The sequence below is a fragment of the Bubalus bubalis genome, chromosome 2 (assembly GCF_019923935.1).
Source record: "Bubalus bubalis isolate 160015118507 breed Murrah chromosome 2, NDDB_SH_1, whole genome shotgun sequence".
In the NCBI taxonomy this organism is placed as follows: Eukaryota; Metazoa; Chordata; class Mammalia; order Artiodactyla; family Bovidae; genus Bubalus; species Bubalus bubalis.
In genome coordinates this window covers 114,440,823-114,463,813 of record NC_059158.1, presented here as the reverse complement: position 1 = coordinate 114,463,813, position 22,991 = coordinate 114,440,823, and the positions used below count along the sequence as shown (strand labels likewise).

Sequence of the window (22,991 nt, the reverse complement as noted above, 5' to 3'; positions counted from 1 at the left end):
GATGGTGGATATTATGGCATCTAGCTCAGTGCCTTGCAATCGATTGAGAGGATGAATGAAAAAACAAGAACAAAACCAATCTGTTTTAGGTTTTTTTCATAAAATCATACCCACATGAGTCTAAGGCCTTGTTCTTGCTTCTGTTCCTTTCCTGAATTCATTACTCTACAGGAGAATTTTAAATTTTGTTAAATCAGCTGGAGAACGGGGACTTGATGGTAGTCTAAGTTCTTTCTTTTCAGGAACAAAAAGTATTACAGAAGAAAAATTAAACGACTTCAGCCTCAGGAGACTTTGCCAAACTAACCGGAAGAGGTGTCTCCGGGGCGGGGCTGCGTGGAGGCTCCGCCCCCGCCCGCTCTCTGCTCCCCTAGTCCCCCTCCTCCCCTCGCCTTCCTGCTTTTCTTCCCGGCAGTCCTAGCGCCCACATCGGCGCTCCGCAAGATGGCGGCTGACAGTGAGGTAAGGTGTCTTCCCGCTACCTATCTCTGTCTCTGTTTAAGTTAGCTCCTCCGTGTCAGCGCCCGGGAGCTCAATCTCTTTCTTTCTTTCCACTTACGCAGCCCGAGTCCGAGGTATTTGAGATCACGGACTTCACCACTGCCTCGGAATGGGAAAGGTGAGTGAGTCGTATCATTGGTTGCCATTAGTTTGGGCCCCGGCTCCGCCCGGCTAGTTCCCCAACCTTGACCACAAGTGACGCCACTCCTGCGGGAAAAGTAAGCCCCTTGGCTCCCCGGTCTTCGCCTCCTCCCTTCTGTGGTCCACCGCAAGCCTCTTCCACGTCTCGGGTCTGACAAGCCCCGGCCCGCCTCCATCTGTAAAACCCGGAGACTCTGGCTCTCCGAAGTTTTGTTTTCTTTCCTTTTAGACCACTTCCATTAGACTTTTGGTCCATCTAGTTGTTGATCACCCGCCGAAACAGTTCCGGAGGCTACCTTCCGTTCCTGTGTTAATGTCCGTGTAACTAATTCGTTTGTTATAGTAGGCAACAAACTTCGAAGCTGCTCCCCCCCGCCCCCCTTCCTTGTACATCCGTTTCAGGAGGAGGCCTTTCTTCTGAATCCTGGTGGTTGTCCATCTGTCGCACTCCCACCATCTCCATCCTGTCTTTTAGGGTAACCTTTCGAAACAGTTTGTGTGTGGCTTTGAAACGCTTAATTGTTCCATTTCAGTGGGTAATGTGACCCAGGCTTCCTCTGCCATGGAAACTCCAAATTCCTGTACCACCAAACTCCAGTTGAATAGCTGAGTGAAATTGTTGGATCACTAAAATTAGTTGAACGCGAAGTTTGTGGAGGAGTGATGCTAAAGCTGAAACTCCAGTACTTTGGCCACCTCATGCGAAGAGTTGACTCATTGGAAAAGACTCTGATGCTGGGAGGGATTGGGGGCAGGAGGAGAAGGGGACGACGGAGGATGAGATGGCTGGATGGCATCACTGACTCGATGGACGTGAGTCTGAGTGAACTCTGGGAGTTGGTGATGGACAGAGAGGCCTGGCGTGCTGCGATTCATGGGGTCGCAAAGAGTCGGACACGACTGAGCGACTCATCTGATCTGATCTGATAGCTTAGGTCGAGATGTTATCAGTTCGTTGTCCAAGAACCCCTTCAGGTTTTTTGAGTACTGAGGTCAGTAGTTAGCTTGTTGGAATATTTTATGATCTTTCTGATTGGGAGAGGAAATCCATCTGGTTGTGAATGTCATGTCATTAAATTGCATAGAAAAGATCCCTACTGGGATGCTAGTTTGACCTGTGGTCCCTGCCCCACCCCCACCTCCTCCCAAAAGGTAAGACATAACCACCCAGGCAAGGCTTTATTGAATAGGTACTATGTATTCAGAACTATATTAACAGAAAAGAACAAAATCAAAACAAATCATTTGATCTCTGTGTTAAAAAAACAAAACAGCAAATAGTTATATTAGTATAAGGATGGTAATTGTGGATTGTAATTGTTGGAGGTATTTTCATAGAAAAGACAGGAAATGTGCCAGGCCTGGAAAGTGGAAAATAACCGCTTAAATGAAAAAAAAAACTGGTTAAATATGAGACGGTCCTGACAGGAGCAGAGACAGGTGAAAACCTTTGGGATTTAACGAAATGTCTTCACTGGAGTGAAGACTGTTTGTTGAAGGAAAATTAGATTATTAAGATAAAACCAGATTATAGACAGCCTCCAAAGCTAAGTAAAGGAATCTAAATTTGATGCTTTAAGACCAGTGATTCTCAAACTTTAGTGTGCATTAGAATCATAGTTTATAATTCTGTATGTCTGAGGTGGAGTCAAATATTTGTATTTTTAAGAAGATCCAAGGTGCTGATGCTGGGTCAAGAGACCACGCTTTAGAGCCATTACAGAACAGTAGGGAGAGACCCTTGATTTTGTGTTATGAGAGTTGTTTGCCAAGATTAGGTGAAATGAAGGCAAGTGAGTTACTATTTTGGTTAGGTTGGTGATTAGGAAATTGGAGAGAAAGGGTAGGAGGGAAGATTGTAAGACATTTCAAACAAAGAAGTAGAAGATAAACTTGATGAAATGTAGGAGTAGAAAAAAAAAATCAAACATGAAACTGCAGTTTCTTGCCTAGAAGAGTGAAGATAAGAAAGTGGCAAAGAGAGAATATAGTTTTAGACCTGTTGAATTTGAAATAATAATGTCTTAAAGGTAGTTAGAAAATGTAGTAGTTTGAATCTTGAGAGTGAATTGAGGAAACATTAGAGTATTTAATGGATAAAGAATCACTTTCCACTAGCTAAATATTTAAAATATCCTCAGGTGAAATATTAAATCCTTCTAACTCCTTATTTGGAGGTAGTTGTTAACAGAGTTATGAAAACTACCTCAAAGTAGGAAATTTGATTTTTGGCTTTATGCTCTTGTTTATAGAATGAAACTAGTGTTTTACAGTTTGTAGGAAAATGGTTAAGACTTTGGAGCCTTTTAAACCTTGAGTTTAATGTTTGAATGAAATTTCTTATCAGTATGTCATGAGCTGTATGGACAATTTATAGAAACCAATAACTCCTTTTATTATTTGTCCATTGAAAAAATACTGAGTGAACATGTATCAAGCACAATGCAGGGCATAAGGATGTGGTGGTCAGTGAAAACAGATGGTTCCTGCTGTTGCTGAACATATAAACTAGTGGAAAAGAAGGATGTGAATAAATGATACAAGTGAGTCTGTAGTTACAGTTGAAATGAGAGCTAAGAAGAGGGAAAGAAACATTTTTTAAGAGCATATAACAAAAGAACCTAATATTGAGGAGTAAGAGGAAGTGATCTTTCAGGTGAGATCTAGAGAGCTTTCAGGGGTAGTTACTCCATTTTTCTAATCAAATCTCAGTACTTACAGAATAGGCTCCAATTTTCGTCTGCTTTAGTACTGATAGTATTGCTAATACAGTGAATATTTTAAGATGTTCCTTCTTTTACTGTGAAATTAAAATGTGAAGTCCCTTCAGTCGAGTCTGACTCTCTGTGATATGGACTGTAGCCTTCCAGGCTCCTCCGTCCATGGGATTCCCCAGGCAAGAATACTGGAGTGGGTTGCCATTTGCTCCTCTAGCAGATCTTGCCGACCAAGAGATGGAACCTGAGTCTCTTAAGTCTCCTGCATTGGCAAGCGGGTTCTTTACTACTAGTGCCACCTGGGAAGCCCTTTTATTAAAATGAGGTGAAGTGAAAGTTGCATAGTTGTGTCCAACTCTTTGCAACCCCATGGGCTATACAGTCCATGGAAATCTCCAGGCCAGAATACTGGAGTAGGTAGCCTTTCCCTTCTCCAGGGGATCTTCCCAAGCCAGGGATTGAATCCAGGTCTCCTGCATTGCAGGCGGATTCTTTACCAGCTGAGCCACAAGGGAAGCCCAGGAATACTGGAGTGGGTAGCCTAACCCTTCTCCAGTGGATATTCCTGACCCAGGAATTGAACTTGACCAACTGAGCTATCAGGGAATCCCTGATATTTATTAAAATACTTCATTATAAAAGAAAAAAAAAATCACCTGTAATTCTACCACCAGGAGATAGCTACTGTTAATATTTTGAGAAAATTCCATGTAATCTGTGTATGTTATAAACTTGTGTTAAACTATATTTATACTTATATCTATAGCTTCACTTTTTTCATTTAACATACGGACTTTTTCTTATTTCCTCAAGCAGGCTTCAAAACATGATTTTTAATGGGTGCATATTAGTCCAGTGAGTGGATATGTCATTAATTTACAGCTTTTTGGTGCAGTTGTACCTAAGATAGTTTCCAATTTTTTACGTTTATTAATGTATACTTCATGTACATATTTTCACTCACATATACATACATTAAAATTTTTATTTGGTTTTGTAAACATATTTACTTATTTCTAGAGCACTCTTTATAAGATCTGATAATTGCCATTTGAACCGCCTCAAAATGCTATATTAATTAATATCTTCATTTTAAAAAGGAATAATTAGAAGGTTCAGTTGAATCATAAAAACTTACATCAAGAATGTAAATAATAATTTACAATGTCCCTGATGGCAAAACCTGATATTTGTGAATATATTTTGACTAGAAATAATTTTAGTACTCTGGCAATAATGTGTAGGTGTTTTAGGAGAGCAGTGTTGCTGTTAGATTGCAGCATACATATATAGTATAAGTAGTCAGCTTCTTGGTGGCTTGGGCTTCCATGGTGGCTCAGACGGTTAAGAATCTGCCTGCAGTACAGAAGACCAGGGTTGGATCCTGGGTTGGGAAGATCTCCTGGAGGAGAGCATGGCAACCCACTCCAGTATTCTTGCTTGAAGAATCCCCATGGACAGAGGAGCCTGGCGGGCTACAGTCCATGGGGTCACAAAGAATTGGACACAACTGAGCGACTAAGCTGAAAGTGTCCTTTTATATATATTGAACACTACTACTGAGCTTTGACAGTGTTCATTTGCTGATACAGAGCATGTTGCTAGTCAGAATTCATTCTCTTTCATAGGTCAGCTTGATCATTAAAGATCAGACAGTGAATAGTTTAAAATCCCTTAAAGTTGACAAATCTACTTAGTTTCTTGCCAGGTGTCCATTAAAACTTGTTTTATTTTAATGGGCAAAGTTCCCAAATAATGTTTTTTTGGAGGAGTGGAAGGCAAATCAGAGAACTCATAAGTATCTTTAAAGAAAGTTAATTTAAAGAGATAAGTTATTTGGAGCATAGTGAAGAGATTATTGGTTTCAGAATTATTGTTATGTGTGTGTGCTCAGTCGTGTCTGACTCTTTGTGACCCCATGGACTGTAGCCCGCCAGGCTCCTCTGTCCATGGAATTTTCCAGGCAAGAATACTGGAGTGGATTGCCATTTCCTACTCCAGGGAATCTTCCTTACTCAGGGATTGAACCCTTGTCTCTTAGGTCTCCTGCATTGGAAGGTGGGTTCTTTACCACAAGTGCCACCTAGGAAGCCTGTGTGTGCGACACTCTTCAGTGGTGTCCGACTCTGCGACCCTATGGACTGTAGGCTGCCAGGCTCCTCTGTCCATGGCAGGCAAGAATACTGGAGTCGGTTGCCATGCCCTCCTCCAGGGGATCTTCCTGACCCAGCTGTTGAACCTGTATCTCTTTTATGTCTCCTGCATTGGCAGGACGGTTCTTTACCAGTACCACCACTTGGGAAGCCCAGTTATCCTTAATAGTATCATTTCAGTCTGTCAATTTTTACTTATGTCCCAGGTTTACTATTTTCATTTCAATATGGAGAGATTTATTTTTATTTTATAGAAACCAGAATGGCGTTGGGTAGGCAGTAGATTTTTAAAAAAATCTAAAAAAAAATTAAAATCTAAGAATTCTTGGGCTAAAGATTACTTTTTTGTTTTTTGTTCCATGTTGATAAATTTACAATAACAATATTAAACTTTACAAGCCTTCTGTTAAAAGTGTTAAAATATTAAAAAAAAAAAATTAAATTGTATAACAATAGGAAAAAAATGTGATTACATAGTTTGAAAGTTTTTTCCTCCTTCCTAGGTTTATTTCCAAAGTTGAAGAAGTTTTGAATGATTGGAAATTGATTGGAAACTCTGTGGGAAAGCCACTTGAAAAGGTCAGATCTATTTGCTGGTGTCTCTAAATGAGTATTTGTTTTGAAACTTCTATTTTTAAGTCTTTTGCTGCATTTGGTACATTTAAAGTAAATGTTCTAAAAGTTATGTATAATTTGTGAATATAAAATGGCATCTGGAAGAACTTGGATTTGAATCTGTGACAATATTTGTAAGATATTTCTGAACTGTTTTTTAATAATAAAATTTTATATGTATAATGTCGTTCTTTGTGAGTAATTTTATTTCTGTTTCTCTTGATAGTTACTTTTCTCGTGCTTTCTCCCATAGAATGTTTGAAAATCCTAATCCAAAATAATGATGGTTTTGCTTATAAACCATACTCCAAATGTTTACTGAAGCACATACTCTGAGAACAAACCTTGATTTCCTGTATTTCACGGGAGGGAACTAACAACTTGGTCTTGGGCTTATATAGGTATATAGGTGCTTTGTTAGACAAATTCTTTTCAAGTAATCTTTGTTTTTGTTAAAAATCTATTTTTAATTGCACTTCAGCTGTTTTTAAGGAACTCTGAATTTTCATATTTGCTAGAGATTTTTAGCTTTATGGTGGTTTAAAAGAATTTGAGATTTTCAAAGCATTGTGACTTTTTTCTTTATCCATATGAGTAAGAGCAGAAAAAATAATACTATATATAGAAATCACATCACTTCATACAGTGAAATATATAGATTAAATTGACTTATTGTTTTAAAATATTATATGATTACATTTTTGAATAAATAAGAGATGTGAAGTTTTTAAACACACATCTAGTCCACTTGAAACGAAGACATACATACCAATAAGGTTAAAGGCAAAACACAATGGATATAAATGAGTTGGGAAATAATTTGTACTACCAAAAAGAGAGCTAAACTGTGTATTTGTGAGCTCTGATGTTATATTTCTTAAATATTTGATTTACACATATTCACTGGATATCCTTTATGTGCCATATCTAAAGAAATAGTCAATAGGATAAGATCCTTATTTGCCATTGCAAATGAATTCTCATGAGAGGGAGGTAATAAATAAGATTAAAATTATTAAAATTCTAGATGCTAAGTTCAATGTTGGGATTTGAGTTAGGAAATTTATTCAGTGTAGGTATCATATTGCTATGAGGTAGTATGGGCGAAAGGAGGATTAGCTCTTTCCAGTCCTTTTCTCCCTACAGGTAGTAATAAATAAGTCAGTCATGGAAAATCTGAACAGATTTCAAGGCGAGCTGTGCTGTGATGAATAAGATTAAAGAAAGTGTAAAGGATGGATTATTCAGCATAAAGAAAATTCAGAGAAATAAGAAGTAAGATTGTAATTTATGTCAAGAAAGTTGATTATTAGTTTTCTTCCTCCACTGAGAGGGAATTAAGAGAAGTTATTTTTTAAATACCTTTGATTTTGGAAAGTTTCAGGTATATATAAGGTAAACAAAAATAGTATAATGAACCCCTATGTGCCTGTCACTCAGGTTCAGCAGTTCTTCCATTTCTTATTTCAATGTTATCTGTCTACTCCCCTCCCTACTAGATTTTTAAAAAATAGTTGTTTTAAATAAAATATACATAATGCACAAAACTGCTTATTTTGGTAAATGTTTACATCATGTAAGCGTCTTCACTCAAGATACTGGACATTTTTGTTATCCCAGAAATGTCTATAGTGAACCTTTGCACTTGATGCCCATGTTCCTCATTCATGCTGCCCCCATGCTCCCTGCCCTGCCAAGGCATCTGCTGTTCTTTTCCTTTTTTCTTTTAAACCATAGATTACTTTGCCTACTCTACAACTGGATATGCATGTTATCATACAGTACCATACTTTTTCTGCTGGCTTGTTTTACATAGTATTTGAGATTATTGTAGTTTGTTGGGTGTATCATTATTTTTATTGCTAAATAGTGGTCTGCTGTATGAATATACCACAGTGCGTCACTTGTTGACAGATGTATTCACTGTTACAAATAAAGGAGACCATTCTTACGTGAGGCCTTTTGTAGACGTAAGTTTTTATTTCTCTTGGGTAAATATCAGAGTAGAATTACTGGGTCCTAGGGTAAGTGTGTACTTAACTTTATGAGAAGCTGCCAGAGGTGTTGTAACATTTTACCTAACCACCAGCAATATGTGAGATTTGGGGTAATTTCATCTTTTCACCAACAGTTGCTTGTTTTCAGTCTTGTAAATTTTAGTCTTCCCAATGGGTATAGGAAATGGCAACCCACTCCAGTATTCTTTCCTGAAAATTCCATGGACAGAGGAGCCTGGTGTGCTACAGTCCATGGGGTCATAAAGAGTTGGACACAACTGAGTGACTGAGCACATATATGCACAGTCGTTTTGTAGTTTGTGGAATTAATTTGTATTTCTCTTTCTTGTTTTACTTTTGTATTTTGTGATGAATATTGGTACTGACCATTTTTTTCATGTGCTTTTTAGCCATTTGTGTGTCATTTTTGGTGAAATGTCTGTTCAAGTTTTTTGTCCATATTTAATTTATTTACTTTTGGCTGAGGAAGATGTGCTCCAGAGCACGTGGGCTCTGTAGTTCTGGCCTGTGGGTTTAGTAGCTGCCCCACAGCATATGGGATCATAGTTCCCTGAACAGGGACTGAACCCATGCTCCCTGCATTGGAAGGTGGACTCTTACCCACTGGACCACTAGGGAAGTCCCCCTGCCCATATTTTAATTGGGTTTTTATCGAATTGTAGGCATCTTTTGTGTATTCTGTTTTTAAGTCTTCACAGATTGCTTTGCTAAGTTGTAAAGATACTATGCTTTCTTCTAGAATTTAGCATGTTAGTTTTTTATTTAGGTCTCTGACCCATTGTGAACTAATATGTGTGTGGTGAGGTGGGAATCATAATTCAGTTTTTACACATGGCATGTATGGATGTGAGAGTTGGACTGTGAAGAAGGTTGAGCACCAAAGAATTGATGCTTTTGAACTGTGGTGTTGGAGAAGACTCTTGAGAGCCCCTTGGACTGCAAGGAGATCCAACCAGTCCATTCTGAAGGAAATCAGCCCTGGGATTTCTTTGGAAGGAATGATGCTAAAGCTGAAACTCCAGTACTTTGGCCACCTCATTCGAAGAGTTGACTCATTGGAAAAGACTCTGATGCTGGGAGGGATTGGGGGCAAGAGGAGAAGGGGACAACAGAGGATGAGATGGCTGGATGGCATCACTGACTCAATGGACGTGAGTCTGAGTGAACTTCGGGAGTTGGTGATGGACAGGGAGGCCTGGCATGCTGCGATTCATGGGGTTGCAAAGAGTTGGACACGACTGAGTGACTGATCTGATCTGATCTGATCTGATCTTATTCTAGGACCTTCTGTTGAAAACACCTCTTTCTCCATTTAATTGCATTGATGCCTTTGTCAGTCAGTTGACCTGGAGTTTACCTTCTGGAGTCTGTATTCTGTTTCATTTATCTATTGGAAAATCCTGATTGTCAGTAGCACATTGTACTGACATCAGACTTTTATTTTCTTCAGCTCCAAAATCACTGTGGATGGTGACTGAAGCCATGAAATTAAGACACTTGCTCCTTGGAAGAAAAGCAATGACAAACCTAGGTAGCATATTAAAAAGCAGAAACATTACTTTGCCAACAAAGGTCCATATAGTCAAAGCTATGGTTTTTCTAGTAGTCATGTATGGATATGAGATCTGGACAGTAAAAAAAGGTTAAACGCTGAAGAATTGATGCCTTCGAACTGCAGTGTTGGAGAAGACTCTTGAGAGTCCCTTGGACAGCAAGGAGATCAAATCAGTCAACCCTAAAGGCAATCAACCCTGAGTGTTCACTGGAAGGAATGATGCTGAAACTCCAATACTTTGGCTACCTGATGCAAAGAGCTGATTCATTGGAAAAGACCCTGATGCTAGGAAAGAGTGAAGGCAGGAGGAGAAGGGGGCAACAGAGGATGAGATGGTTGGAGAGCATCACCAATGCAATGAACATGAGTTTGAGCAAACTCCAGGAAATGATGATGGACAGGGAAGGCTTGAGTACTGCATTTTTGGGTTCACAAAGAGTTGGACACGACTGAGTGAACAACAACAAACCACGTTGTCTTGGCTATTGTAGTTTAGGGGTTCCTAACTTTGGCACTGTTGAAATTTTGGGCCAGGTTGTTGTGGTGCTGTATTGTGTACCATAGAATTTTATTAGTATCTCTGGCCTCTACCTAGTAGATTTCAGTAGCACCCTCCAAGTGGTGAAAACCAAAAATGTATCCGGTGGTAGTTTAGTCATTAAGTTGTGCCTGACTCTTGTGACCCCTCACACTGTAGCCCACCAGGCTCCTCTGTCCATGGGATTTCCAAGGCAAGAATACTGGAATGGGTTGCCATTTCCTTTTCCAGGGGATCTTCCTGACCCAGGGATTGAACCTGTGTCTCCTGTATCGCAAGCAGATCTCTTTACCGCTGAGCCATCAAATGTCCCCAGAGGTGCAAAATTGCTTCCAACTGAGAACCACTAAATAGTGTTAGAATAGGTCCTAAATTTAGTGAATGCAGATTTTCTAGCTTTTGTTGTTTTCCCAGATTGTTTTATCTATTCTAGGACCTTATGTTTCCATTATGAATTTTAGAATAAGTTTGTCAGTTTATATAAAAAGGATTATGATTGTGCTGGGCCTATGATTGGGATTGTGTTGAGTTCATAGATTTTTTTGAGAAGTAACTTTTTGGCAATCTTGAAGCTTGACATCTCTTCACTTATTAAGTCATCTTCATCTCAGCAATATTTTGTAGTTTTTGGTAAGGGCTTGCATATTTTTTGTAAATTTATTGCTAAATATTTTATATGATGCAGTTGTAAATGGAATTATGTTTTGATTTTATTTTTCATTTGTTTGCTAGGACATTTGTTGTTGCGTTTAGTCACTAAATCCTCTCTAACTCCTTGTGACCCCATGGACTGTAGCCCACTGGGCTCCTATGTGCATGGGATTTCCTTGGCAAGAATACTGGAGTGAGTTTTGATTTTCTTCTCCAGGGGGTCTTCCCTACCCAGGGGTCAAACCTATGTCTCCTGCTTGGCAGGTGGATTCTTTACTACTGAGCCACCTGGGAGGCCCTTGCTACTTCATAGACATACAATAATTTTTTATATTAATTTTGTGTTTGAATGTGGTTAAATATAAAGATTCATAATCTTTTTGTTAATTCTTTCTCATTTTCTACATTCATAGTCATGTTGTTTCCAAATAGGGACAGTTTACTTCTTTTTCAATTTTTTTACCTTTCATTTCTTATTTTTATTGCAATAACCAGGACCCTTAATAAAATTTTCAATAGAATTGTTGAGAGTAGGCATCATTGCCTTCTTCCAATTTTAGTGGTGAAACCTCCAGTGTTTCAATACTGAAAGTTTGAGGTTTTCATCAGTTCAGTTCAGTTGCTCAGTCATGTCTGACTCTTTGCAGCCCCATGGACTGTAGCATGCCGGGCCTCCCTGTCCATCACCAACTCCCGAAGCTTGCTCAAACTCAGGTCCATCAAGTCAGTGATGCCATCCAACCACCTCTCCTCTGCCGTCCTCTTCTTCTCCTGCCTTCACTCTTTCCCAGCTTCAGGGTCTTTTCCAATGAGTCAGTTCAGCTTCACCATCAGTCCTTTCGATGAATATTCTGGACGATTTCCTTTAGGATGGACTGGTTGGATCTCCTTGCAGTCCAAGGGACTCTCAAGTGTCTTCTCCAACACCACAGTTCAAAAGCATCAGTTCTGTGGTGCTCAGCTTTCTTTATAGTCCAACACTCACATCTATGGAGAAGGCAATGGCAACCCACTCCAGTACTCTTGCCTGGAAAATCCCATGGACGGAGGAACCTGGTAGGCTGGAGTCCATGGGGTCGCAAAGAGTCGGACACGACTGAGCGACTTCACTTTCACTTTTCACTTTGATGCATTGGAGAAGGAAATGGCAACCCACTCCAGTGTTCTTGCCTGGAAAATCCCAGGGATGGCAGAGCCTGGTGGGCTGCCGTCTATGGGGTTGCGCAGAGTTGGATACGACTGAAGCGACTTAGCAGCAGCAGCAGCAGACTGACCTTTGTAGGCAAAGTAATCTCTGCTTTTTAATATGCTATCTAGGTTGGTAGTAGCTTTTCTTCCAAGGAGCAAGAGTCTTTTTAATTTTATGGCTGAAGTTACCATGTGCAGTGATTTTGGAGCCCCAAAAAATAAAGTCTGTCACATTTCCATTTGTTTCCCCATCTATTTGCCATGAAGTGATGGGACCAGATGCCATGATCTTAGTTTTTTGAGGGTTGAGTTTTAAACCAGCTTTTTCACTCTCCCCTTTCACTTTCAACAAGAGGCTCTTTAGTTCTTCTTCGCTTTCTACCATAAGGGTGGTGTCATCTGCATATCTGAGGTTATTGATATTTCTCCCTGCAGTCTTGATTCCAGCTTGTGCTTCATACAACCTGACATTTTGCATGATGTACTCTGCATATAAGTTAAATAAGCAGAGTGACAATAGGCAGCCTTGACGTACTTCTTTCCCAATTTGGAACCAGTCTGTTGTTCTATGTCCAGTTCTAACTGCATACAGAGTTCTCAAGAGGCAAGTAAGGTGATCTGGTATTCCCATCTCTTTAAGAATTTTCCACAGTTTGTTGTGATCTATACAGTCAAAGGCTTTGTTCAGTTCAGTGCAGTTCAGTTGTTCAGTCGTGTCCAACTCTTTGTGACCCCATGAATTGCAGCACGCCAGGCCTCCATGTCCATCACCAACTCCCGGAGTTCACTCAAACTCAGGTCCATCGAGTCGGTGATGCCATCCAGCCATCTCATCCTCTGTCTTCCCCTTCCCCTCCTGCCCCTAATCCCTCCCAGCATCAGAGTCTTTTCCAATGAGTCAACTCTTTGCATGAGGTGGCCAAAGTACTGAAGTTTCAGCTTTAGCATCATTCCTTCCAAAGAACACCCAGGACTGATCTCCTTTAGAATGGACTGGTTGGATCTCCTTGCAGTCCAAGGGACTCTCAAGAGTCTTCTCCAACACCACAGTTCAAAAGCATCAATTCTTTGGCGCTCAGCTATCTTCACAGTCCAACTCTCGCAACCATACATGACCACTGGAAAAACCATAGCCTTGACTAGATGGACCTTTGTTGACAAAGTAATGTCTCTGCTTTTGAATATGCTATCTAGGTTGGTCATAACTTCCCTTCCAAGGAGTAAGTGTCTTTTAATTTCATGGCTGCAGTCACCATCTGCAGTGATTTTGGAGCCCAGAAAAATAAAGTCTGACACTGTTTCCACTGTTTCCCCATCTATTTCCCATGAAGTGATGGGACTGGATGCCATGATCTTTGTTTTCTGAATGTTGAGCTTTAAGCCAACTTTTTCACTCTCCTCTTTCATTTTCATCAACATGTGTTTTTAGTTCCTCTTCACTTTCTGCCATAAGGGTGGGGTCATCTGTATATCTGAGGTTATTGATATTTCTCCCAGCAATCTTGATTCCAGCTTGTGCTTCTTCCAGCCCAGCATTTCTCATGATGTACTCTGCATATAAGTTAAATAAGCAGGGTGACAATATACAGCCTTGACGAACTCCTTTTCCTATTTGGAACCAGTCTGTTGTTCCATGTCCAGTTCTAACTGTTACTTCCTGATCTGCATGTAGGTTTCTCAAGAGGCAGGTGAGGTGGTCTGGTATTCCCATCTCTTTCAGAATTTTCCACAGTTTATTGTGATCCACGCAGTCAAAGGCTTTGGCATAGTCAATAAAGCAGAAATAGATGTTTTTCTGGAACTCTCTTGCTTTTTCGATGATCCAGCGGATGTTGACAATTTGATCTCTGGTTCCTCTGCCTTTTCTAAAACCAGCTTGAGCATCTGGAAGTTCACGGTTCACATACTTTTGAAGCCTGGTTTGGAGAATTTTGAGCATTACTTTACTAGCGTGTGAGATGAGTGCAATTGTGCGGTAGTTTGAGCATTCTTTGGCATTGTCTGTCTTTGGGATTGGAATGAAAACTGACCTTTAGGCTTAGGCTGAGCTATATAATATTTGATAGATAAGGTTTATTTATGTCAACTTAATGATATTTCCAATTTATAAAGGTTTTATTGGGCCATAATAACCCCAATATAAGTCAAGGACAATTTGTACTTAAGGTTTACCATTTTAAACATTTTCAAGTGTAAATTTCAGTGGCTTAAGTATTTTTACATATTTCAAGTTTTCATCAACCCAGACTGAACTCTTTCACTGCCCCTAGTCTGAAGCCTTCAATAACCACTGTTCATTTTCTGCAAATTCATTTATTTAGCTCCTTCATATAAATAGAATCCTACAGTATTTGTCCTTTTGTGTCTAGCTTGTTTTGCATCTGTCATACTTAATTTCTTTAGGATTCATCCATGTGGTAGAATTTGTCAGAATGTCATTCCTTTTTAAGATAGAATAATACTCCATTGTGTGTGTGTGTGTATATTTATACACACACACATTTTGCATATCTGTGTATGTATCAGTGGACACTGGGGTTACAGTAAGTCCCTTACATACAGACCTTCAAGTGGCGAACTTTCGAAGATATGAATGTGGATTCACATGTCTAATCATGTAAGGCATGAATGAAATTGCAGCTTGCCCTCTGTCTCCTATTGCTGACAGTCCTTCAGCTCTGCCATCTCCCACCTTCTCTCTCTTCCAGTCAGTAACTCTTCTTGTCTGTTCACTCAGTGCCAGCTCCTGTATGCCAGCTGTCATACTGTACTAGTGTACCTTTCAAGGTACTATACTGTAAGATTAAAGAAGAATTTTTTAATATTTTATTATTTTGGTTGCACTGGGTCTTTTCTGCTGTGTGGGCTTTTCTCTGGTTGTGGTGAGCGGGCTTCTCATTGTAGTGGCTTCCCTTGTCAGAGCACAGGCTTTAGGTGCATAGGCTTCAACAGTTGTGGCATGTGGGCTCAGTTATTGTGCCTCCCGAGCTCTAGAGCATAGTTTCAATAGTTGTGGCACATGAGCACAGCATGTGGGATCCTCCTGAATCAGGGATAGAACTCATGACCCCTGCATTGCCAAGTGAATACGTTACCACTGAACCTTCAGAGAAGCCACTGTTTGATTTTTTGTGTTTGTTTTTTATATATTATTTGTGTGAAAAGTATTATAAACCTCTTACAGTACAATTTTACATAGCTGATTATGTTAGGTACTTAGGCTAACTTTCTTGGACTTATGAACAAATTGGACTTTCAAACTCACTCTCAGAACAGAACTTGTTTGTATGTAGGGGACTTACTGTATTTCCACTTTCTGGCTTTTGTGAATAATGCTGTTGTGAATATGCATGTGCAGATATCTGAGTTCCTTTCAACTCCTAAATATATACCCAGAAGTGCAATATTTTCATCATATGTTAATTGTTTTTTAATTTTTTTAATTGCCATACTGGCTGGCTAAAACTATTTTTCTTTAAATGTATCTTTATTTAAAAAAATAATTTTATTTATTTATTGGCTGTGCTGGCTTATATCTAGTTGTGGCAGGCAGGGGCTACTCTGGTTGTGGTGCTAGGGCTTCTCATTGCTGTGGCTTCTCTTACTGTGGAGCGTGGGCTTTAGGGCGCTCAGGCTTCAGTAGTTGCAGCTCCCAGGCTTTGGAGCACAGGCTCAGTAGTTGTGGCTTACAGGCTCTGCTGCTCCACAGCAATGTGGGATCCTCCTGGATCAGGGATCGAAGCCATGTCTCCTGCATTGGCAGGCAGATTCTTTACCACTGAGCCACCAGGGAAGCCCTTTTACTTGGTTTTTGAAGAATAGTTTTGCTGAAGAATTTTAGCTTGAAAAATTTCCCCTCCAGTTCTTTAAAGATGTGGTTCCATTGTTTTCTCTATAATTTTTGATGAGAAATTAGGTGACACTCATTTTTGTTCTGGCTTGGTGCTCTTTTCTCTGGCTACTTTCAAGATTTTTTTCTTTATCTTTATAAGCTGATTGACTATAAATACACTCATAGGTGTATTTTGTTTGTGTTTTTCCTCTTTAGTTTTATTAATGTTGAACATATTAAAAACAACTTTTGTTTTTCACCAAATTGGGGAAGTTTTGGGCATTATTATTAATTTCTTTTTTACTCTTTGGCCACACTGTACAGCCTTTGGGACCTTAGTTCCCTAATCAGGGATCATACTTGTGCCCCCTTGTAGTGGGAGTGCTGAGTCTTAACTGCTGGACCACTAGGGAACCCCATTTGCCATTATTTTTTCAATATATTTCTGTCCTATTCTCTTTTTCTGTAATTTAAGTAATATTTGACTTCTTGATACTGCCCCACAGGTCTCTGAGGCTCTACTGTACTCAGTCTTTTTTTTTTCCTCTCTCATATAATTTTTTTAGAATATATCTTCTGCTGTCTCCAGTTTGCTGTTAAACCCACTTAAGTTATTTTCCAAATCAGTTATTGTAGTTTTTAGGTCTAGAATTTTTTGGTTCCTTTTATGATTTCTAATTCTCTGTGATTACTTATCTCTAAAGTCATTTTGAAAATACTGCCCTTTAGGCCTCCAATTGCGATATCTAGGTCTTGAGGTTGAATTTGTTCACTGTATTCTCTTGAGTATACATGACATTTTCTTGGGTTTTTTTATTTTGTGTTTTTTTGTGTGCACTCAGTTGCTCAGTCTTTGTGACCTCATGGATTGTAGCCATCCAGGCCCCTCTGCCCATGAAATTTTCCAGACAAGAATACTGGACTAGGGTGCTATTTCCTGCTCCGGGGATCTTCCCGACCCAGGGATCGACCCACATCTCTTGCATCTCCTGCATTGGCAATGGATTCTTTACCACTGGTGCCAGCTGGAAAGCCTTTTTTTGGGGGGCGGGGGGATGTGTATCCAAAGTATCTTAACTTTATACTTGTATTTTGAGTGAATGTATAGACTAGATTCTGTTCTGTTTTCTGAAGAACACTTTTTTTGTTTTAGCACCCAGTTTGCTTAATTGGAGTACAATTCCATTGTCTCTCTGTTGGTGACAGCAGCTGAAATATTTTCTTTGAAGTTTCTTCCTTGTCAGTGTACTCTGGAGTTTCTACTGCACATGCATGGCTTAACAGCCAAGATTTGGGACAGAGTTTATTTGCAAAGTTTGGGGTTTACCCCTGGATGTGCACAAATTAGTCTGCCCTTTAGGTCAGAAATTCTCGTGATGTGGTCTGTTGGACCCTGAGAACCTTCTCTGTATTTTACTCTTTTTAGTTATTCTAAAGAAAGATTTTTTTTAACATTTAGATAACTACTTAAAATTAATTTTTGTGAATGAAATGAGGCAGTGATCTTTTTTATTCTATTGGATAGCCAACATTTTCTGAATTATTGATTATGCTCTCTTTACCATATATTGAGTTCGTTTCTGGAATATGAATACTTTGTATTCTTATAAATATGCTATTTTAATTATTATTTATTTATTGTATATTCTGGTGGGACAAAAATATGCTCCCATTATTTTTCTCTTCCAAAATTTTCTTTAAAAAAAAATTATTATGTGGCTGCACCAGGCCTTGAGGCATGTGGGATCCAGTTCCCTGACCAGGGACTGAACACAGGCCCCTGCATCGGGAGCGCAAGATCTTAGCCACTGGGCCACCAGGGAAGTCCCTCCAAAATTTTCTTAACTCTTTTTATACTTTTATTTCTTCATATTAATTTTTTCCTTGGCATGAAGACAACTTTATTAACTATACTAAAAATAATACCTATCTATATCCATTCAACAAGATAGTGTGAAGTACTTTTTGAGATGTCATATTAAATTAATAACTTTTAGTTCTAGTAAATACACTTCTAATACTGAATTCTCTGTATAACATGGCTTTAAATCAAATGTTGACCGTGATAAGCCGTTTTTTTTTTTAAATGGAAGTATAATTGACATACAACATTTTATTAGTTTTTGCTGTACAATAGAGTGATTTGATTTTTGTATATATTGAAAAATGATCACCACAAGTCTAGCTACCGTCCATCACTGTACATAGTAACATTTTTTTTTTTGTTTTGAGAACTTAAGATTTATCAACTTTAATATATGCAGTACAGTATTATTAACTATAGTCACTAGCTGTACATTCTATCCCCATGACTGACTTATTTTATAACTGAAAGTTTATACCTTTTAATGCCCTTCACTCATTTTACCTCCCCTCCCCCACCTCTGACCACCACCTATCCTTTCTCTGCATCTGTGAACTTTGTTTTTTGTTGTTGTTTTTTGAAAAGTTTCCTTATATATTATTTTCTCTTTTTCTGTCTGACCTGTTTTACTTAGCATAGTGCCCTCAGAGTTTATCCATGTTGTTGCATATGGCAAGATTTCATTCCTTTTTGTGATGAAATAATATTCCATTGTATGTGTATACCACATTTTCTTTATCCATTAATCCATATTAAGTTGTTTATATATCTTGGCCTCTGTAATAATGCTGCAGTGGTGGGGTGCATATATCTTTCCAAGTTATTGTTTTCTTTGGATAATACACACGGGTGGAATTGCTGGGTCATGTGGTAGTTCTGTTTTTTAATATTTTGGGTGCCTCCGTACTGTTTTTCATAGTGGTGGCACCAGTTTACATTCCCACCAGTAGTGCACAAGAGTTCCCTTTTCTCCACACCCTTCAGTTCAGTTCAGTTGCTCAGTCGTGTCTGACTCTTTGCGACCCCATGAACTGTAGCACGCCAGGCCTCCCTGTCCATCACCAACTCCCAGAGTCCACACAAACCCATGTGCATTGTGTAGATGATGCCGTCCAACCATCTCATCCTCTGTCGTCCCCTTCTCCTCCTGCCCTCAATCTTTCCCAGCATCAGGGTCTTTTCAAATGAGTCAGCTCTCCGTATCAGGTGGCCGGAGTATTGGAGTTTCAGCTTCAACATCAGTCCCTCCAGTGAACATCCAGGACTGATCTACTTTATTCTTCAGCGCTCAGCTTTCTTTATAGTTCAACTCTCACATCCATACATGACTACTGGAAAAACCATAGCCTCGACCAGACGGACCTTTGTTGGCAAAATAATGTCTCTGCTTTTGAATATGCTATCTAGGTTGGTCATAACTTTCCTTCCAAGGAGCAAGCATCTTTTAATTTCATGGCTGCAGTCACCATCCGCAGTGATTTTGGAGCCCAGAGAAATAAAGTCAGCCACCCAATTGCACTCATCTCAGATGCTAGTAAAGTAATGCTCAAAATTCTCCAAGCCAGGCTTCAATGGTACGTGAACCGTGAACTTCCAGATGTTCAAGCTGGATTTCGAAAAGGCAGAGGAACCAGAGATCAAATTGTCAACATCTGTTGGATCATCAAAAAAGCAAGAGAGTTCCAGAAAAACATCTGCTTCTGCTTTATTGACTACACCAAAGCCTTTGATTGTGTACATCACAACAATACCTTTAAGAGACGGGAATACCAGATCATTTTACCTGCCTCTTGAGAACTCTGTATGCAGGTCAGGAAGCAACAGTTAGAACTGGACATGGAACAACAGACTGGTTCCAAATTGGGAAAGAAGTACGTCAAGGCTGCTAGTGTCACCCTGCTTATGTAACTTACATACAGAGTTCAGTTCAGTTCAGTCGCTCAGTCGTGTCCGACTCTTTGCGACCCCATGTCCATCACCAACTCCCAATGTTTACCCAAACTTATGTCCATCGAGTTGGTGATGCCATCCAGCCATCTCATCCTCTGTCGTCCCCTACTCCTCCTGCCCCAATCCCTCCCAGCATCAGGATCTTTTCCAATGAGTCAACTCTTCGCATGAGGTGGCCAAAGTATTGGGAGTTTCAGCTTTAGCATCTGTTCTTCCAATGAACACCCAGGACTGATCTCCTTTAGGATGGACTGGTTGGATCTCCTTGCAGTCCAAGGGACTCTGAAGAGTCTTCTCCAACACCACAGTTCAAAAGCATCAGTTCTTCGGCGCTCAGCTTTCTTCACAGTCCAACTCTCACATCCATACATGACCACAGGAAAAACCATAGCCTTGACTAGACGGACCTTTGTTGGCAAAGTAATGTCTCTGCTTTTGAATATGCTATCTAGGTTGGCCATAACTTTCCTTCCAAGGAGTAAGCGTCTTTTAATTTCATGGCTGCAGTCACCATCTGCTGTGACTTTGGAGCCCCCCAAAATAAAGTCTGACCCTGTTTCCACTGTTTCCCTATCTATTGCCCATGAAGTGATGGGACCGGATGCCATGATCTCTGTTTTCTGAATGTTGAGCTTTAAAAGCCAACTTTTTCAGTCTCCTCTTTCACTTTCATCAAGGGGCTTTTTAGTTCCTCTTCACTTTCTGCCATTCGGGTGGTGTCATTTGCATATCTGAGGTTATTGATATTTCTCCTGGCTGCCTTGATTCTAGCTTGTGCTTCTTCCAGCCCAGCGTTTCTCATGATGTACTCTGCCTATAAGTTAAACAAGCAGGGTGACAATATGCAGCCTTGACGTATTCCTTACATCATGCAAAATGTCAGGCTGGATGAAGCACAAGCTAGAGTCAAAATTGCAGGGAGAAATATCAATAACCTCAGATATGCAGATGACATCACCCTTATGGCAGAAAGTGAAGAAGAACTAAAGAGCCTCTTGATGAAAGTGAAAGGAGAGAGTGAAAAAGTTGGTTTAAAACTCAACATTCAGAAAACTAAGATCATAGCATCTGGTCCTATCACTTCATGGCAAATATATGGGAAAACAGTGACAGACTTTTTTTGGGGCTCCAAAATCACTACAGATGGTGACTGCAGCTGTGAAATTAAAAGACGCTTGCTCCTTGGAAGAAAAGTTATGACCAACCTAGACAGTATTTTAAAAAGCAGAGACATTACTTTGCCAACAAAGGTCCATATAGTCTAAGCTATGGTTTTTCTAGTCGTCATGTATGGATGTGAGAGTTGGACTTATTATAAAGAGAGCTGACTACTGAAGAATTTATGCTTTTGAAGTATGTTGGAGGAGACTCTTGAGAGTCCCTTGGACTGCAAGGAGATCTAACCAGTCCATCCTAAAGGAAAGCAGTCTTGAATATTCATTGGAAGGACTGATGCTGAAGCTGAAACTCCAATACCTTGGCCACATGATTCAAAGAACTGACTCACTGGAAAAGACCCTGGTGCTGGGAAAGATCGAAGGCAGGAGGAGATGAGGACGACAGAGGATAAGATGGTTGGATGGCATCACCGACTCAGTGGACATGAGTTTGAGTAAACTCCGGGAGTTGATGATGGACAGAGAGGCCTGGCGTGCTGCAGTCCATGGGATTGCAAAGAGTCAGACACGACTTAGTGACTGAACTGAACTGATGATTTCCTTTGTTGTGCAGAAACTTTTTAGTTTGATGTTGTCCCACTTTTTTACTTTTGCTTTTGTCTTGTTACATTTCCTTTGGCAATCAGATCCAAAAGAATCATCATCAAGACTTAACGTCAAGCATCTTACTGCCTATGTTTTCTAGGAGTTTTATGCTTTCAAGTATTATGTTCAAGTCTTTAATCCATTTTGGTATAAATTTTGTATATAGTTTATAGGTCCAAGCACCACCAGCTACTGTTTTTATGCAGAAATCACAGTGCCAAATGCCCAGAGCTCGTCACTTCATCTTGGTTTTGCCACAGAAGGAGCAAGTGTATTTGGCATGCTGGGTGATTTCAGTTTTCATTACCATTTTCCTTAGGGAGGCACCATAACCTGTCACATATTTGCCCATGATTCTGACCTTCTTGGGGCTGCCCCAGTGGCTCAGATGGTAAAGAATCTGCCTGCAGTGTAGGAGACCTGGGTTCAATCCCTGGGTGGGGAAGATCCCCTGGAGAAGGAAATGGCTACCTGCTTCCATATTCTTCCTGGGAGAGTTCCATGGTTGGAGGAGTCTGGCAGGCTACAGTCCATGGAGTCACAGAGTCAGACACAACTGAGCGACTAACACTGACCTTCTTGGTGCATTTTGCTATGTTGCCACAGCCTAGGTCCCAGCCCAGAGAGATGTTCATTTAGTTTTAAATTGTGAATGCTTTTTCCTAGGAGTTAATCATATGGCAGGAAAAGAATGCACCTAATGAAAAAGATACATCTCATGGTGACTTCTTTCCAAGTTTCTGGCTTCTTGCTTCTAGCAACTATTCAAGGTTTCACACTCCCTACTTTCTTCTTTCCTTTTAGTATTTTGGAGTTCTGTAGGTATTTTCGGAATTAACTTTGAATTCCCACAAGTGCTACTTTGGGTTGGTCCTTTGACAATGGATGGTCCTAATTGTCTGTCAATCTCTAGTTATTGCTGCAAGTTGAAACCAGAGCCTGGTATTGTCTGTCTTCATATTTTTGGCCATATTTTCTTTAGACCTCTAGAGAAATGCCACAGTTAATTATGCACAGGTAACACTGAGTACCATCTTGAATGATATTTAGTAACTTAGGTTCTTAGTCCTTATCTATGGGGCTGGCTTCTACTATAACTTAGAACTTTTACATCACTTCTGAATTTCGGATATCATAATAGCTAACATTTATTGAATACTTACATGCTTAACTATCTGCTATGCACTTTTTTTTTTTTTTGTTAGGCACTTTCTAAGTTCTTTATATATATCATCTCATTTAATCCTCAGATATAATTAGGAGATAGGTACTGTTTTTATTATCCCCATTTTATAGATAAAAATTGAGGCACAGTGAGAAAAATAACTTAGCCCAAGATTATTTAGCTAGTAAATTTCTGTGAACCCAAGAGATCTGCCCTAAGCTACAGCCTTCCCAGAAGAGTCACTGGGCTCAAGTACTTCCTGAGTGCCCTTCTTTGTGCACCTCTTCTACTTTCATCTTCCCTACCTTAGCTCTTTAGCATTTTGTTTCTCTGTCCAGGG

The 22,991-nt window shown here is 39.8% G+C and overlaps 1 protein-coding gene across 3 annotated transcripts in view; it reads left to right on the top strand.

Annotated features, from left to right (window-relative positions):
* Nucleotides 1–366: 366 nt before the first annotated feature.
* RAB3GAP1 (RAB3 GTPase activating protein catalytic subunit 1) overlaps nt 367–22,991 on the top strand; it is a 112,415-nt gene continuing 89,790 nt past the window's right edge. For all 3 annotated transcript variants that reach the window (XM_006043348.4, XM_044936041.2, XM_025277120.3), the window contains exons 1-3: nt 367–462; nt 564–619; nt 6,016–6,091. In XM_006043348.4, coding sequence (XP_006043410.2) covers nt 445–462; nt 564–619; nt 6,016–6,091 — 150 coding nt within the window. In that variant the 5' untranslated portion in view covers nt 367–444. The remainder of the gene's footprint in view (nt 463–563; nt 620–6,015; nt 6,092–22,991) is intronic.